Source organism: Tamandua tetradactyla, chromosome 12 (assembly GCF_023851605.1).
Source record: "Tamandua tetradactyla isolate mTamTet1 chromosome 12, mTamTet1.pri, whole genome shotgun sequence".
Lineage (NCBI taxonomy): Eukaryota > Metazoa > Chordata > Mammalia > Pilosa > Myrmecophagidae > Tamandua > Tamandua tetradactyla.
This window is the reverse complement of record NC_135338.1, coordinates 75,036,014-75,054,291: the sequence shown is the minus strand read 5'-3', so window position 1 is coordinate 75,054,291 and position 18,278 is coordinate 75,036,014. Positions and strand designations below refer to the sequence as shown.

The 18,278-nt window shown below is 40.4% G+C and overlaps 1 protein-coding gene and 1 non-coding gene across 2 annotated transcripts in view; one reads left to right on the top strand and one right to left on the bottom strand.

The window, feature by feature from the left end:
* Window positions 1-18,278, bottom strand: part of OCA2 (OCA2 melanosomal transmembrane protein) — a 366,025-nt gene that overhangs the window by 225,061 nt on the left and 122,686 nt on the right. The window contains exons 11-14 of the mRNA XM_077122323.1: window positions 16,633-16,689; window positions 15,216-15,340; window positions 12,294-12,432; window positions 5,310-5,442 (exon numbers count right to left, since the gene is read on the bottom strand). Coding sequence (XP_076978438.1) covers window positions 5,310-5,442; window positions 12,294-12,432; window positions 15,216-15,340; window positions 16,633-16,689 — 454 coding nt within the window. The remainder of the gene's footprint in view (window positions 1-5,309; window positions 5,443-12,293; window positions 12,433-15,215; window positions 15,341-16,632; window positions 16,690-18,278) is intronic.
* LOC143652888 (small nucleolar RNA SNORA48) lies at window positions 8,490-8,629 on the top strand. The gene has a single exon (XR_013160935.1). It is a non-coding gene; the product is annotated as a small nucleolar RNA SNORA48 (small nucleolar RNA).

The following is an 18,278-nucleotide window of genomic DNA, read 5'->3' as shown; positions in this document are numbered from 1 at the left end:
GCAGGGAGAGGGCCCAGTAAGTCACCCTGGCTCCGTTCTGCAGCTCCCTCTGCCAGGGCCCTTTGTGGACAATTATCAAGGAATGACTTCTACCACCTTCTGACCTGTTTTCAGAGCAAGGTGCCTTACTTGGGAGAAGGGCCCTAACCATTCACTTTCTTCAGAAAGCAGCAGAAAGGCTGTGAAAGGTCAGTGCAGAGTAACTGGGAAATTAGGAACCTAACATCAAGGAAAACTTCTTACCTGAACTTCCTAGCTTCTAATTTCTGTCTTTTAAAGCCTTTTTTCATGACAGTACTTGAATCTCCCTTTTGGTCAGGGCAAATTAATGTAAGGAAAGGCAAGAAAAGCTCTCAAAAAATAAATGTTTTTTTTTTTTTTGATATATTCCAAGAGGTTAGAAATTTATTTTTTGGCCAAAACCAATGAAAAAAATTCCAGAATCAGTCATTGTGATGATGGGTTATGCAGCATAAGAAAATCAGCTTCTGATAAGCAAATACCCAGTATCTCAGAGTTGATTCTAGATGGTAAACCACATGTCCAATGCATCACTATGTTGCACTTACTTGGCTTTTATCCATAGAGAAGAAGATTTTAGGGTCAAAAGAGAGAGACTAGTGATGTCACATTCATATCTAGGTCAATTCTTGAGCAAGCAGGCATAAAACAAAGGCCTCACAGTGTGTGTGGTATGCATAAAGCAAGTTGCCCGGGTCTCCTCTGCCCCAGTTTCTGGGTGCTGGCCAGGAAGGAGGTCAGGTCCCACTTACAGACCAAATGATCAAAGCGCCGAAGTCATTTCTCCTCCACTGGCTGTTGCTCTCAGGACTGTTCATGTAGCTGGAATTTCAAGTCCCAGAGAACCATATCTCAGAGTGTCCTATGACTCTCCCCCTCCCTCTCCCTACCTCCCTCACCCAAGTCTACCCTCCTGTGCTGGTTTGAAAGGATGAATGTACCCTAGAAAAGCCATGTTTTAATCCTAATCCCATTTTGTAAAGGCAGCCATTTCTTATGTGATTTAGTCAAGAGTGGTTGTTAAACTGGATTAGATGGAGTTGTGTCTCCACCCACTTGAGTGGGTCTTGATTAGTGTCTGAAGTCTTATAAAAGAAAACATTTTGGAGAATGAGAGATTCAGAGAGAGCAGAGCAGAACGACATAGCCACGAGAAGCAGAGTTCACAAGCCAGCAACCTTTGGAGATGAAGAAGGAAAATGCCTCCTGGGGAGCTACATGAAACAGGAAGCCAGGAGAAGAAGCTAGCAGATGATGCCATGTTTGCCATGTGCCCTTCCAGATGAGGGAGGAACCCTAACCATGTTCACCATGTGCTTTTCCAGATGAGAGAGAAACTCTGACTGTGTTCGCCATGTACCTTCTCACTTCAGAGAGAAACTCTGAACTTCACCAGCCTTCTTGAACCAAGGTATCTTTCCATGGATGCCTTTGATTGGACATTTCTGTAGACTTGTTGTAATTGGGACATTTTCTCAGCCTAGAACTGTAAACTAGCAACTTATTAAATTCCCCCTTTTAAAAGTCATTCTGTTTCTGGTATACTGTATTCTGGCAGCTAGCAAACTAGAACACCCCCTCTCCCTTTCCCGCTCTCTCTTTCTTCCTTTCTTTTCCCCCTCCCTTTCTCCCTATCCCTCTCTCTTTCTCTCTTCCTCTTTCCCCCTCACTCCCCCTCCTTCATTCCTTCTCTGTCCCTCTTTCCTTCTCTCTCTCTCCCTCCCTTTCTCTCTCTACCTTGTCTCTTCATTTTTCTCTCCCTCTCTCCCCCTTTCCCTCCCTCTACCTCCTTCTCTCCCCCTTGCCCAAACTCTCTTCCTCTCTCTCTCTCCCTCCTTTGTTCTTTCTCTGTCCCCATTCTCTCACAGTCTCTCCCTCTCCCTCCTTTTCTCCCTCTTCTACTCCCTCTCTCCTTCCCTCGCTTTCCCTCCCACTTTCTCTCTCCCTTCCCTTCTCTACCCTTTCCCTTCATCTCTCCCCTCTCTCCCCTGAGTCTCCGTCACTCCATCTCTCTTCTGCCTCTCTTTCACACTCTCTTCCTCTCCCTCTTTCTCCCCCCTTTCCCCTCAGCATCTTTCCATGAGAGGCTGCCTGGTGGGCTTGGATCCTGTAATACTCTGGACGAGGAAGCTGGGACATCCCTGGTAAAGACCACGGCTGCACTAAGCTGGCGTTCAAAGCCACCAGCAGGCCACAATGCTGGTCCCTCTGCCAGCTCAGGGATCTGAGAAACATGATAAGCAGGACCTGCACACGTGTAAGAGACTGGAAGTATAGAAAGGAAAAAGGCTAGCACATCACCAGGAGTCCAGAGTCACTTTTTCCCTGCAGAAAAACCAAAGCTGTCCTGCATATACTCTGCAGATCCATAGGATATGAATTCCTGGGGTAGGGTTTGACTTGCATTTTATCAAGCCCCACAGATTGGAGGCAGTGGTGGAAGTCAAGGTGACTGCCCTGTGTTCTCGCTGGGTTCCACCACTGCCTCCTTTAGTTTCGGTGTTGTCTTGGACTTTCGGTGTTATTCCAGATTTATCTGCCCCCAACCACCCACATCACTTCCCTCAAAGCTTTCCTCAGTTCCTTACCAAGGAGCAGCTGAGACATCAACCATACAGATCTACCTTCTTTCTGTACCTCAAAATCCATGTATCCCAAATCAATCTTAAGACAAGACTCTCTTGGAGAGCAACCCTGGGGCTGAGGTCTGTAATCTGTAAATGTGACAATTGTTCCAGGTGGTTCTGATCACTCAGAGGCTGGGAAGAGGCAGGGGAGATTCGACCAGTAAAGGGCAGTTGGGTAAACACAAGCTTCAATAGTGAAATTGAATATCCAGAGTAATCACAGTCTCCCTCATGCTCCATCAAATATTTTCTCCATCAGAAAACTAAACATAGTATATTAATTTATTTCATTTATATCAGTTTATTTCATCTTAACATACTAGTTGATTATACAACATCCTGAAAATGTTAGGTTGCATATATGGTATGCAATCTAATAAAGAATAAAACATTTTTTATTTTTAAGTTCCATGAATCCATGGAACTTCACTAAACAAACAGTGGACCCTAAGTTAAACCATGGGCTGCAGTTAATAGTACAGTTATAAAAAGGTGCTATCATCATTTGTAACAAATGCACCACAGCAAGGCAAGATGTTAATAACAGGGTGGCAAATGGGAATCCTGTATTTTATGCATACTTGTTCTATAATCCCACAAATTCTCTAATAGATAAAATTTTTAAAAGATAGAGAGATAAAAATAGATGTATAAATATGCATGGAAAATTGCAGGAGGGACAGCCAAGGAAACAGATGATGATTTACCTCTGCATTTAGGGCTAGAGGACGACTCATTTCTGTTGTTTGCATGTATACTCATTTGAATTTTTTACATTTTACTATGTGTATGTGTTACTATCACAATGATTTTTAAAATATTTCTCAAATATAGCAAAATAATAAATAGTAATAATATATTAGTTGGCTTTAAAACATTCTGGACACTTCTAACTGGTCAATAATAGAAGTGTGATCAAGGTATCTTATTGCCAGAAATATCTAATCATTATAGAAAGATGAACATTGATTAAATTTTTCTTCAAAAAAGGAAAGGAATGTCATCACTTGTGGTCTTCCCCTTCCCAATACAAAGTGGCAAAATGGCAGGAGGGTGCAGGCCACAGTGGCTCAATAGGCAGAGTTCTCGGTTGCCATGCCAGAGACCTGGGTTTGATTCCCAGTGCCTGCCCATGAAAAAAAAAAACAAAATGGCAGGAGGATATAACACTCTTTTCTTTCCTTAAGAAAGTAGACCACTGGGGATGAGAAATTACCTATGTTTGTAAAGACAACATAACTCCCTCCAACATGAATCAGACTATGCCATCGGGATGGTCCTGTCCCACAGGAAGCTTTCACTGAAATGCTAGAAGGACTGTCCCTTTCTCCCCCAGAGACAGGAACTTGGATCCCCAGCCTTCTCTCCAGACTGGGGCCATTTTCCACAGCTCAGCCTTTTGGGGTGGCCAGATCAGGACCCACTTGTGAACACTGCAGAGCAGTCTTTGTAAGTGCACAGCATCTTCACTCAGAAAGCAGAGTGGCCACCCAGGGATTTCTTGTTTCTTGATTTCATCTGAAGTACTGTTTTCATATCCACAGAAGTATTCTAATTCCTTGTGCATTTGGTCATTAAACACAGCCTAAAATAGCAGTTTCTGCTTAACCCATTTTTTTGTAGAGATGGCTAAATTTTCCTAAGAGAAGCTTGCTTTATGTACAGGAATGTATATATAAATGGATTTTGAGAAGCTATGTAAGACAAGGTTTTCCTAAATGTAACAGAAATAGTCAGATTCTGAATCATATGAAAGTTACACATGGCAAGAAGGCAGAGGCACCACCCATAAGCTGTTGTGTTGGCAAGAATATGCTTACATTGCCAGTGAGGGAATTTGATTATCTTATTAAAAATAAACAAAAATCAAAACCCTGTAAAACACAGGAAAGAGAAATAGCACAGGATGTAGGAGATAAAAATAAAATCTATGCGCTCTGCAAACTCTAAGTGCTGCTGAGGATGCCAGTCAACCCTGTCATCTGAGGTCAGAGAGAAAGGAAAACATCCCCATTAATTATATCCCAGCCAGTTCCAGCATGGCCTGTTGCCCGGCAACTGCGCAGAATCACCTCCTGAGCCCTCTGAGGGGGCTGGCTGGTTCAAGGGATCTGTGTCTCGTATCTGTAGCTTAATCAGTGTTGTTCTCAATAAAACATCTACTAAAAATTTTAAATGAGGAGAATGCAAAGCAATTAGATAGCTACAAGCTTACATCCCACTGGCTGGTACCTCACCAATGTGCTTTGGATTCACATTTTTAAATTGTACCTCTATCCTGAATTATGACACTGTTTTTGTAATCCTCAAACTACTACTTAAGGTAAGAACAATCAGTCTACATGGTAAATTTGTATCATGTGCTATTGTTGTGCATATGTTTCATCATGTCATGACATTTGAACCAGGTATGGTGGCCATTACTCCCCACCTGCCACCATATCTCACTTTATAGGAAATGAAAGAGACATAGCTCATGAATTTAGATGCCCTAAAAGCAGGCAGTCACACCTACTGAGTGCATAGTGTCCCAACAAATGACGTTTTCTTGATGTTCTAAACGTGATAATACCTCTCACCTTGTTGTGAGATCTTCTGAAAATATATATATATAACACAATAGTGAAATCTGAGGATATATGAGTAGGTGCTGATACTCACCAACAATCTCACTGGGCTCCTTGTTATAAAGCTTTCTGTTCCAATAAAGGAGTCTTAGGAATGGAAAGGAGACCAGGAGAATGAGGCAAATCCCAACGAACATGTGTGCTGTGAATCTTGCAAAATCTAGGCCCTGGAAATGGAAAAGGGGGGATGAAATGGCATTAGCTATAGCAGTAAATTTAGTAAGCGAACTAAATTTGACACTGCCCTACACTGCTGTATTGCCCTGACTCCTCTGATGGTTCTATCTTAATGCTCTCTTTTTTCCTCCACACAGTTATTTTCTTTTTAATTTTGTGCATTGTCCTTATTCAGTGACGTAAATGGCCACATGTTGAGATGCAAAACAACCAAAATTGGATTCACTGGAATTAGATTAAAACAATGACAGCCTTATTAGTTTTGCATGTATTTATGGAGAAATCAGCCCTGATACTCCAGGCCACCAATATCATCTTCTAGGATGGTACTCTCAGGCTAGTTCTGGGATGTCAGAATAGTAAAAGGAGCCATAGGGAGTGATTTAAACTAAACTGCTTGTTTTAATTCTTCAGAGTGAAAAACCTACAGAAACTGGTATCATGTATTTAACTTAATTTATTGGGTGCTTTAGTAAAATGTCCAAGATCTAATTTGAAAACAGAATCATGGTTGGATACCAAATAAGGTTAGTTTTGCAGTACTCCAGGAATGGGTAATGACAAAGTCAGTGAATCTAGCATTGGACATTCTTCATTTGAATCTTTAGACCCACATGATGGAACTGTTCCTAAGACACACAGACATGAGAAGATATGAGCCTGTCTTAGTTTCCCGAAAGAACAGAAACCACCTGCTGGAGGTAGAAGTACAAATCAAGGTGCCAGCAGGGTCATCATGTCTCTGGGGTCTCTAGGGAAGAATCTCTTCCATGCCTTTCTCCTGGCTTCTGATGTTAGCCAAGAATCCTTGGCATTCGTTGGTTTAAGGTATAACTCAATCTCTGTCTCTCTCACCTCATGGCATTCCCCCCTCTTTGCTCGTCTGTTTCTGATTCTCTCCTTCTTATAAGGAACACGTCTATCGGATTGGGGCCCAACTTAATCCAGTTTGATCTCATCTTATCTCATAACTTTTTCAAAGACCCTGTTTCCAAATAAGGTCACATTTTTAGGACCAGGAGTTAGGACTTGAATATGTCTTTTGTGGGGGGCACAATTCAACCCACAAGAGACCTATTATAGAGATATGGATGAGGGATTTCCCAGCACACAGGGAACAGAGCAAGTGGTGGAGGAGCCCTGCTTCAGAATGCAAGACCCAAGAGGGAAAAGGGCCAGAAGCAGAACCCTGAGCCCACAGCTTTGAAGAGGTGTGAAAGAGAAAACCCTGCAAAGGACAGCCTAGCACACTCCACACATGAGGATGGCAGGGAAAAGCTGTTCTTTGAACTGTAAGGTGGTACCCAGGGAATGAGGGAATATGAGTCCTCGAAACGGGCCTTCCAAGTAGTGTGGAAAATATAGTCGGTCAAAAGGTAGTTGAAAAGTTGTGCTCACTACTAATGAGTCTCCCTAGAATAGGCATAAATGAGCAAATGTAGCAACAAACTGGGAATGGTATCCCAACCACCCTGCTGGGAATAAAGGGACAGGAGGGTTTTGCAAGTGGGACCCTTGCAGAGTCTTGCTTCCCAAGTGGGGTGGGATAGAGGAGTAAGTGATTATTTCACCATGTTGATAATCACATGGTGAAATAGTGGGCCTACAGATCTTTCTACCCAAGTATCCAGTGCTGGAAATTCTAGCACAGTGTCATCCCAGGAGGCTGGAGGAAAATGAGAAGGGAGTGATAGTCATAAGTGGAAATAACTTTTCCTCACACATTCCTCTTACTGTGCCCTAGTCCTCAGAGAACGTTGATAATTTGCCAGGTGTGACTTTTTTTTTTAACCGTTCCAAAGTCCGATTCATTTATTGCTCATCTGAATTATATATTAAGTGTGAATTTTCTTTGTGAATATTTTAAAATTTAATTCCCAAGTTAGATTTTGTTTCATAATGTCTTCTTCTATTTCAGTTGATTGATGAACAACCAAATATAATGCAAAATAAGCTTGCCCATTATGTGATGCAAATATATGCCTACTCTGTCATTATTAAATGGCATTTTATACATTAATTACTGCTAAAGGCACTTCCCTGAGAACTCATTTGTGTCTCCATACAACTAAGTATTCCCTTATCTCTGAACTACTATTACATGAATTAAAAGAACCCTTGATTATCCACAGAAGGCCATTCATTGAATTTCTTCTTTTTGAGAAACTGCTTAACCAAGAATTTCAGGGATGGTCTCTCGGGTGGAAGACAAGGAAGTTGATGAAAATAAGGATGGCACTAAGGCCATGATAGGTTCCCCGAAGTCATCACTTGGCCACAAAGTAGTGTGTAAACATACCCAGGAGTGTAGGCTGAGCCTCAGCACTGTGATCAGAGGTCCCTTGCCCCCACTAGATCTACATTCTGGCTATTTACAACATGTCCATGCGACATGGAGGAACTATGGAAATGGTCCCTCAGAGTATGCTTTCCCTTGGCAGGAGACCCAGAACCCAGAGCCTGTCTTAGGTCACATCACACTGTACAGAGAATTCAGACCCAGGATTCTAAAGGCAGGCTGAAATGGCAGAATTAATTCAATTTGTATCCTGGAAAGACAGAGTGCCTAAAATTTTACATTAATAGTAATGAGATGTCAGCCAGAAGCTGAGCTGTTAATATTTTAATAGTATAATACTAATAGTATTATTAGTATTATATACTATTAGTTTTAATAGTATAATAATGATATTGGTTAATATTGTGTGACAAAAAGGAGAAAAACTAACAGAAATTGAAAAACAAGTCTAGAAGCAACCTAATGAAACACAGAATCCCACATACTTAACACCGTATTTATGCTATGTCTCAACCTATTCTATACCTATATTTTCTTCTAGAGATTTCCAATTTTAGATTTTACACGTAGGTCTATGATCCACTTGGAGTTAATTTTTTGATATAATGGGCTATATGGATTAAAGTTCATTTTTCTCTATGTAAGTATCAAATTCTTCCTAGAGTATTTGTGGAAAAGACTGTCCTTGCTCCACTGAATTGGCTTTGTGCCAATTTATGTCAAAATTCAATTGTGAACTGCTTGACAGTGGGTAAAGAGACAACTGATTGGTGGTGTTGATCTTATATCAGTCTGGAGCAGAGCTCTTATAGTCCTTTGTTCATCCTAGCATGATGCCTGTTTGGTTGTTGGAGCTGTTTCATGCTTAGGGCACAGACAATCCTTAAAGCAGAACTACATTTGCTTCCTGACTTTTGGATGAGAAAGAAACACTTGGTCTTGTAAGAAAATTGGGCTCAGAGGACATAGTTCTTTTTAAATGTTCTGTAGCAAATATACTGCTCATTCCAGGACTAACATCTGGGCAAGGACAATGTAAGCAGGAAGATCTGGTAAAACCCCATTCTAGGCACGTTCCCTCTTGAGAAGTATGTCCAACACATATTTCTCAATAGTGAACATGCCATTTAGCTCAGGTTGCCTGGTGAGGGTGCAATAGGACAGTCTATGTCATCCAGTCAGTTTATAGAGTGGTGATAAATGCATCACAGCATTTAAAAAGTGAATTCAGGGGTCTAATTAAAGTAAAAAGTCACTTCTTACTTGGAGATAATCTAACCAAAACTTTCTGACCTACAATATTGAATCAGGATTAAAAGAAATAGCTGCTTCTATAAGATTGGATCAGGATTACAACATGCCTTTCTGGGGCACATAATACTTTCAAACTGGCACAGACATCTTGTCATTTTTTTTTTCTGAATAAATTCACTTTTTGAGGCAAAAAAAAAATCCAACTCAGTTGTCAATGTACGTGAGTTTACATCCAGACTCCCTCTTTTTTCCATCTGTGTACTTGCCTATCTTGAAGACAAATGCCTCACTGTCTTAATAATTGTGATTCTAAAAATAGTCTTGAAATTAGGTAGTATTAACCTTCCCCTTTTGTTCTTCACTTTCAAAGTTATTTAAGTCATTTTGGATACTTTGAATTTCTTTATAAATTTTAGAATCAGGTTATTGATTTCTTCAAAAACAAAAGGTATATCACTAAAAATTCAATTTTTTAAAATAGTTTTAGGCCTATTAATATTCTTTAGTTCTTCTTGAATGAGATTTAGTAGTGTATGTCTTTCAAGGGATTTTTCCATTTCATCAAAGTTGTCAAATTTATTGGCATTATATTTCTTAAACATGTTTTTAATGTCTGCATACTCTATAGTGATATCATCTCTTTTATTCCTGACATTTGTAATGTGTGTCTTATTTTCTTATTTTCCACACTGGTTGGCCCAGAGGTTTTTCAAGTCTGTCTATTTATTTATATTTTCTATGGATGCTTTTGCACTATGGCAGAGTTGAGTAATTGTGACAGAGGCCATATGACCTGCCAGCCTAAAATATTAACTATGTGGCCACTTAAGAAAAGTTTAGAGGATTCCCACTAATTTTGATATGTCTGTTTTATTATAATTCATTTCAAGTACTTTCTAATTTACCCTCTAATTTCTTCTTTCACCCTTGGGCTATTTAGCAATGTGTTATTCAGTTTCCATAAACTAAATTTTGGAGACTTTCCAAATATCTTTGTTATTAACTTCTATCTTTAATTAAATTCCATTCAGGGAATAAATTTCGTATTATTTGAAATCTTTCAAAGTAATTGACATTTGTTTTATGATCTAGAATATGTTCTAATTTGGTAAATTTTGTGTGCACACTTGGAAAGAATACACATTCTGCTAGTGTTGGATGGGAGTTTTCTACAAATGCCCACTAATTCAAGCTGATTTTTGTCAATTTGTTCTATAAATTATTGGGAGAGATGTATCAAAACCTCCAAGGATGTATCTATTATTTCTTACAGTTCTGTCAGCTTTAGTTTCATGTATTTTGAAGGTCTGTCATTAGTTGTGTAAATGTTTAGGATTGTTATATCCTCTTTATGAATATACCCCTTCATTATTATGAAATGTCCTTCTTTAATCCTGGTGATAATCTTTGCTCTATAGTCTACTTTTGCAAATATTTATAGCTTTATTTGCTAGCTTTCTTCTAACAAGTCTTAGTATAGTATATCTTTTGCCATTCTTCTACTTTCAACCTACTTGTATCCTTATATTTTAAGTGTGGTTTGTAAGCAGCATAGAGTTTTATGATGATTTTGCTGTTGTTGCTGTTGTTGTTGTTCAATCTTGCAGCCCCTGCCTTTTAATTGGAATATTTAGTCCATTTACATTTCATATAATTACTAATTTGGTTATGTTTAAATCTTGCTATTTTTTTTCTATTTGTCTGATCCTGGAAAGCAGTAAGATGGGGCAATCATAGTCCTCACCTCTTTGTTTCCTGTCTCTCAGGGATCACTGTTCTTTTATGCCTGATTCCCAGTGTCTCGATAACCATTATTCCATGTATTTTGTCTGTCTCAAGTGACCAAAAAAGTCCGTGTTTTCCATCTTAACCAGAAGATATGTTGTGCTATCTCTCTTATTCCTCTATAACCACATGTAAACACTCCAGGAGTCTACATGCATCAAAATATGAGAAGTATTTATCTCTGGGTGATACGCTTATAATAATATTTCATTTGTTGCACATTATTTATATTTTCTATAATTCATTTATTATTATAGAATAAAAATAATAAAATAAATATTATGTTTTTAAATATAGTTGTCTCCCATGTATGTGGGTCCATCCTCACTGACAGGTTTTCCTAGAACAAATCACAGGGCTCTTACACTCTAATGTGCTCCAGGGTGACATGACCATGAAAGAGTTGAGGCTTTACAGCAACCCAGCTTATGCATCAAGACTGGAAGTGCTAGGGTAAATTTAAAGTTTAGCCGGAACATCTGAGTTATACCCCAAATCTCAGAGATAATGGTGTGGCCCACAAACTAATCATCAACATCTTAGAATCATAAACTTAAAGATTTAATAAATTTTAGGAAAGACAGAACACACACACACACTTTGCAGACACGCACATAAACCTGTGAGTTACAATAATGAAAACCAATTTGGAAGTATTTTTACTGATATCTCATGATTGAAAAACTTTCTAATGACCAAAGAATAATAAATAAAAATTATCTATATAGTTCTAATTTTCTTTTGTGTGCTGTATGGCAGGGTCACATTTCATTATTTTTCCATTTGAGTTTCCTGTTACTGCAGCACCATTTGTTGAATTTTTGTTTGTTTGGGTTTTTTACTTGTTTGCTTGTTTTTGGAGGAGTACATGGACTAGGAATTGGACCTGTGTCTCCTGCATGGCAGGTAAGAATTCTACCACTGAACAACCCTTGCAACAACCTCCCCCCAGCATAGTTCTAATTTTTAACCTTTAATATATGTGAAATATCATTTGTACTGTCCTTATTTAATACTTTGTCTTTATTTTACTGTACAAAGAAATTATATATTATTACTTATAAGGGTTCTTAAAGAATCTGCAATGGCCTTCGTTTTCTGGCTCTTTTTTAAAAACATTAAATCTTTCTTCAGTGGATGTCTACCATACATAGAAAAAAATACCATATCTTCAGGAATAAGGGACAGATCATTTGGTATTTAATATTAGTTGGAAAAACCCTTAGTTCTTGTTAATTCAATATATTAGGACTAAGTAGACCATGTTATCTAATTATTTCCTTAAAAATATTATCAGAATAAGAATGTAATCAATTCAGACCACTTAACTCTACATTGTAAGGTTAGCCAATTAATATTCCTCTCTTGAGATGACCAATAGCACTTAATGTGGAGAGCTAACATTCTGAGCTTGATTTCTAGCAAAGACATCCATATTGGGTGGCGTGCTAAGTAAACTAAAGTCAACATTTATTGCAAGGAACCTGTTATAGTGGTACATACCATCTTCCTCAACTCCTGGTTGGAAACAATAATGACATTTGGTGGGTCTCCAATGGCAGTGGCAGCTCCTCCAATGTTTGTGAAGATCACTTCTGCAATCAAGACTTGTCTTGGGTCCAGGTTGAGCACCTCACATAATCTTCCACAAGGGGAGGGAAATAAAAATAGGAGTTCCATGTATCACATCAGCAAAGGCCAGTGAGGAATCCAAATTTTACAAAATACTTCCTTATACACGGAAGGCACATATGCATATACACATACATATACAAAGACACCCTATGAGAAGGGTAATACTTGGGGCAGGGGGGATGAGAGATTAGAAGCTCAGGTTAGAGCTGACTCGGGGAGAACCACATTTTTTCCTGAAAGCTAGCCCACTATCTGAAGTATCTGATTGAAGTCCTACACCCCTGCAGGTCTAAGGGAGCTACAGTTCTTTGTGTGCAGGTCCCCAGGGAAGGGCAAGCCCAGCCCAGGTGAATGCGCACTCTCTCCCAGACCTCTCTAAGCCTGGGTGGGGGACAATGCAGCGGGCCTAGGCCTGCCCAGTGAGGCCAACATAGCCCCTCATCTCCTTCCCCTTCCCAGATGCTCTGTCCCTAAGCTTTCCCCTCACCCCTCCCTGGTACTTACTAAACACCGACTCTTTATTATAAAGGGAACATACAGACCCAGCAGTGGTTCTGTACCAGGGTTGCCATTAGAGCCATCTGGGTGCTTGAGAGCCCTGCTGCCCAGTCCCAGACCCATCCCTGCTAAGACCAAAATTACAAACACTCCAGGGTGCACATGGGTGGGAAAGATGGCACTAAAGAAAGTTTAGAAAATGCATAATCACATCCTCTACATCTGCCCACCCCACATTGCCCACTCTCATACAGAAATTGGGTCATGGGTCTCGAGGCTGACTGGAGGTCCTGCTGCAGCCAAGGGTCCTTCTGCAACCCTCCAGCCATTGATTCAGAGTGTAGCCAAATAGACAGCCTTTCCCTGAGCTGGTCTGAGGGAGGGACCAGCCCACCAAGCAGTGTGGAAGTGGACGTGGAGCAAAAGTGACTCTACAAATGAGCATCAAGTCCCTAGCCATCACTGACCTCAACAGAGGAAGCTCACCTGGACCTGCTTCCAGCAGAAAATAATTAGTGTGCATTAATACACAACTCAGAAATAGCACAGAGATACCCTGCTACTGAACCGAGCCCCTGTGTAAATATACAAATTGATACTGTTCAGAATAATAGGACCAAAACAGATGAAGTCAAGAAGAATACAGAAAATATAAATAGTGAAACTTAGAGTACTAAAATTTTAGACTACTCTAACATAAAATTACAAACAAGTTTCTAGAGAAGTGAGACTATAAATAGATGCTGCAAGACTGGGAATATCTCCCCAGTACTCCTCAGGCCTGGAACCTCTCAGCTCTCACCTGGGGCTGCCTTCAGAGCAGAGCAGTGAGATACTGAGAAGAGGCATATATGGGTAATACTCTGGCTTTCAGATTATTATCAATCACAGAGTTGGTCAGAAGAGGGAGGTGTGGCCCAGAAACATCCCATGGTCTATGTCTTGCCCCCTGAGTTGTCCAAGTGGCAAGGTTTGACACTGTTAGTGGAGTATGTCACATTTTATAGCTTCTTTCAAGTGCTTTCCCACCATCCTTCATTCATCCTCAGAAGACCCCCTGGGACTGGAAGGCACTAACACACCCCTTTTGCAAAGGACAGGCTCTCCATCCTTCCCACTCCACACTGCAGGGAACTGAGCCCTCAGCCTCTTCAGCCTTCCTCCTCCCTTCCTCACATTTCAGCTCACCTCTTCTCTAAGAGTACCCAATCTTCAAATAGCAAATCCATGCCCAGAGTCAGCCTGAGCCCAAAGTACCACCCGTACTGATGCCTAAGCCAATGCCTCATAGTCCCATGGGGTGTCTAATTTAATCTTCAGACACTAGAGCAGAGTCAGTCATTTTGATTGCACAAGCAGAACAAAGCAGCAGTCGTGACTTGTCCAGGGTCCCTCCTCAATTGAACAAGCCTGCCTGCTAGGGCTCACTCACATGAGCCTAGAGTGGAGCCCCTGCCTCATTCCTCTGTAACCAAGGACTGAGCAAAGAACAAGCATGTGACAGGTCCATACAGAGAAGCATCCAGGATTGGGCAACTGGGTCTTACCTTGAAGATAAGGAACATCAAATTATGGATACAAAATTAGGTTCCTAACATTGGAAAGAGTCTATATCAGGATGGGGCTTAAAGCTGAAGTTTCAGAAAATTCTGGGTAAATGGCCTCTTGGGCACAGTGAATCCCTAACAATTGACATGGGTGTAATCAAAAGACATCAAATTGAACTAAACTGAATTTCTCCTTCCCATCAATACCCTGCCAAAGCCTTGACAGCCTGGCTGACTACAAATAACCCAACTGGTCTGGTAGCCACCAAGCTTCCACAAGCAGAAGACTCAGGGTTGGCTACTCTAATCTCTCCTGGCCATGGAGGCTCCTGGACAACAGCCTCACAGTGTGCTAGTGCCAGTGGAAACACACTGCATGGCAGTACATGGACGGTGACTCCTAGTGCCTACTTCTCTATGCTCCAGATTCTTGTCTATCTGTCCCTCCATTAAAGCATAATCTCCATGAGAAAAGTCTCATATCTTCTGACTGCCCACAGGTCTTTGTGTAGCAACTGCTGCTATGGCTATAACAACATGGAGTCCGTAGAGCACCATGCAATGCATACAAATCTATGCTGCAAACCATCAGCTCAATGGGCCGTCAAATGGGTAGGTAGATGTCATCATCTCTTCACAGCTGTCAGATGGTGCCTTGTGAGGTCATTTGAGCTGTAGTTGTACAGACAAAGTGCCTGCCTGCCCACACCTGCTCGTGCTCCCATGGCAGAGGGTTTCCACATACCTGATGGTCACAGGAGTGAAAAGAAGCATAGTGGTAACATTGTCTAAAAAGGCAGAGAGGACAGCAGCCATGAGACACAGCATGAGGATCATGGTCCACACTCTGCCACGGGAGAGCCGGTATGCCTGGATGCACAGACACATGGGAAGGAGACAGAATGGAAGATTCAGACAATGGACTGGCACTCCTCACTAGGAACTGAAAGAAAACCCACACCTGGGGGACTGAAACACATACTCAGGGATTCCTAAGTCAGTCACGACGAGATGACAAAGGCTGCACTGGGCACCACAGTTCCTGGACCTCCTAAATCCATCTTGGCCTCCATTCTCTTCTGTCTGATTTTCCTTCACTAGCTCCCCAGAGATGCGTAATATGTGAACAAGTTGGGAACCCTCAATCCCTTCAATGTCATCCATATTTCACACTCTTTTTCTGGTCAGGCAGCCTGGACTGTGCATCTGGGGCCCATGTGAACCTGGTGGCTGGGGATCTGAGGGACGCTTTTGGCACCATGGTTTTAGGAGGAAGAAGTCAAACCTGGGAATATGTAAGATGGTGTATAAAAATGACAAAAAGTACAGCATGGTTCTATCATCCAAAGTTCTTAAAAGGCTTTGTTGAGTCAATAAGCTTTTCAAAGAAATTTTCAGTTCCAAAAAAAAAAATATCTAGCCTTTAGATTAGTTCTGATCTCCTCTTGCCAATTCTGAATGATAGAACCACTAGCCTTTTGCAAATTCTGAAGGTCAGAACATACTAATGGATTTTCCCAGGTTATAAAAATGAATGTTTAAAAATGAATATTTAGAAGTTATCATTAAAATTCTTTCACCAAAAGTTAAAGTAATCAGAAGCTGGTGACTTGAAATATTTACATACTCTAAAATGTTTTTGATGTGTAGTGCTCAACCTGTCAATTTAACTAATACTACACAAAAGTTCAATCTGAGTTCTCTTTTCCTTGCTCTCTCTTCCAGTTATTGATTAGGGCAATTGAAAGTGTCGCTCAGAGCCATATAAGTTCTTAGCATGGCAATGGTACTCAGAGTTGCAGAAGTCATTTTGAAAAGGAGGATGCAACATTAAAATATCTGCCTTGGGCACGCCACAGTGGCTTAGCAGGCAGAGTTCTCACCTGCCATGCCGAAGACCCGGGTTCAGTTCCCGGTGCCTGCCTATGTAAAAAATAAATAAATAAATAAAAATATCTGCCTTATGTGGTAGTTTCATTTACTAAATATGCAATGGTGTAAAAATAAATATATCGGGCAGGTTACAGTGTCTCAGTGGCAGAGTTCTCGCCTGCCATGCCAGAGACCCGGGTTTGATTCCCAGTACCTGCCCATGCAAAAAATAAACAAATAAATATATCAATTAGCTTATGTGCAACAATTAAATACTTCATCAAACCTACCTTGACAGCACAATAATCAAAAAATCCAGTTTCTGAAAATATGGCTACTAAGATCATCTATGGGGGAAAAAAGAAAGGAGACAAGGAGAATTAGGAGAGTACCACACTGAAACAACATCAGAGTAATCAGTTACCAATTTGAGCTATGGCCTTTAAGAAAAAGCTTCCTCCTCATCACGTCCTTCATTCTCTTTCTAAAAGCTTATCATCTCCCAGTCTCATCACCTCTCCACCCCTAAAAGAACTAATTAGCTTCCTGAGCCTCTTGTTAGTGGTTTAGCACTTATATTTTGTTCCAGGGATTTGTCCCCGAGGTACATTATCATTCTATCTAATCCTTGCAATAAAAACCAGGTACTGTTACTGTTCTCCATACTATGGACTAGGACACCTGCGGGGAGAGAATTGAGATGACCTGCTCACAGTCAGAAAGTCAAAGGCAAGAAAAAAATGGAGCAGAATCTTACCTTCTGCCCCTACTTGTCCACACAAACAACAATTAAACATTTTACTATTTTAAAACCGAGTTAAATATTCTTTCCTAACTGATTTCTGTCACCAAATCAATCAAGACATGCAATTACATTGAAAAGATTATTCTCTGGGTTTTAAATGAACCCATAGTGCCTACTTACCATAATGTTTTGGTGAGTACAACTATCCCAGGTTAATAAAAAGTAATGCCCCAATTATTCAAAACTTAAACAACCAAGTATATCAAGTAGCCTGAGCTTTCTGGAATAGTCTACATTTTAGTTCTTAACTCAGCAGACTACAAAGTATAGATGATGCTGGTTCAAAACCTGATTCTGTCATGTAGCTTAACTTTGAGCAAAAAATAATATGTTTAGCCTTTCCATACTTCAATTTTTTCACCTCTTAATTTCCTGTACCTTGTAGGGTTGTTGTGAGAATTCAATAAAATAATGTAAATTAAAGTAGTTGGTAAAGAGTAGGTTCAATTTTTCTTCAAATAAACTATACAAAATTAAAATGGCCCAAAGGTAAGTTTAGACTCAGTACAAATATCTACTTTATCTAGAGCACCCACAGACATTCATTCTAACACAATTCATTCTGACACAGTGGGGGCTGTCTGCAGAACAGGGTGCTTCATGTTTCAGGGGAACATGAGTAAGTAGGTTGCCCAGAGAACCAAGAGAGACCAGAGCTCTGGACATGGGGTACATGGCCATGAGGGTAGTTGACTGCCAAATGTGAAAAAGGGCAGGGAGACAGGGAACTGGTCATGTAGGCTATCTACCTTTGCATCCCCTTAGTCCTAGAATCATCGAACGTACAAGTACTTAATGACCTGATTTCAAGTGAAAAAAAAATGAATTAAACTATTCGTTTAATTTTTAAAATTTTATTTTATAAGATATGCCTCCTTCCCTCTCTCCAGATGCCCAAACTCTGTATACTCTTCAGGACCTGATACAAATACTACTTCCTCCAAGAAGCCCAAAACCATTGCCTTGCCCCTCCATAAGCCAGCCCAGAGCTGATGGCTAGGCTAGTTTGGGCCAGATGGAAGTTGAGAATAGTCTTCAACCTATAGAAGGGATGAAATGCTAACAAGGAAATAAGTATATGTGAGGGAACTGCTTAATACAGAATGGGTCTTCTAGTTCAGAAAGGGGACC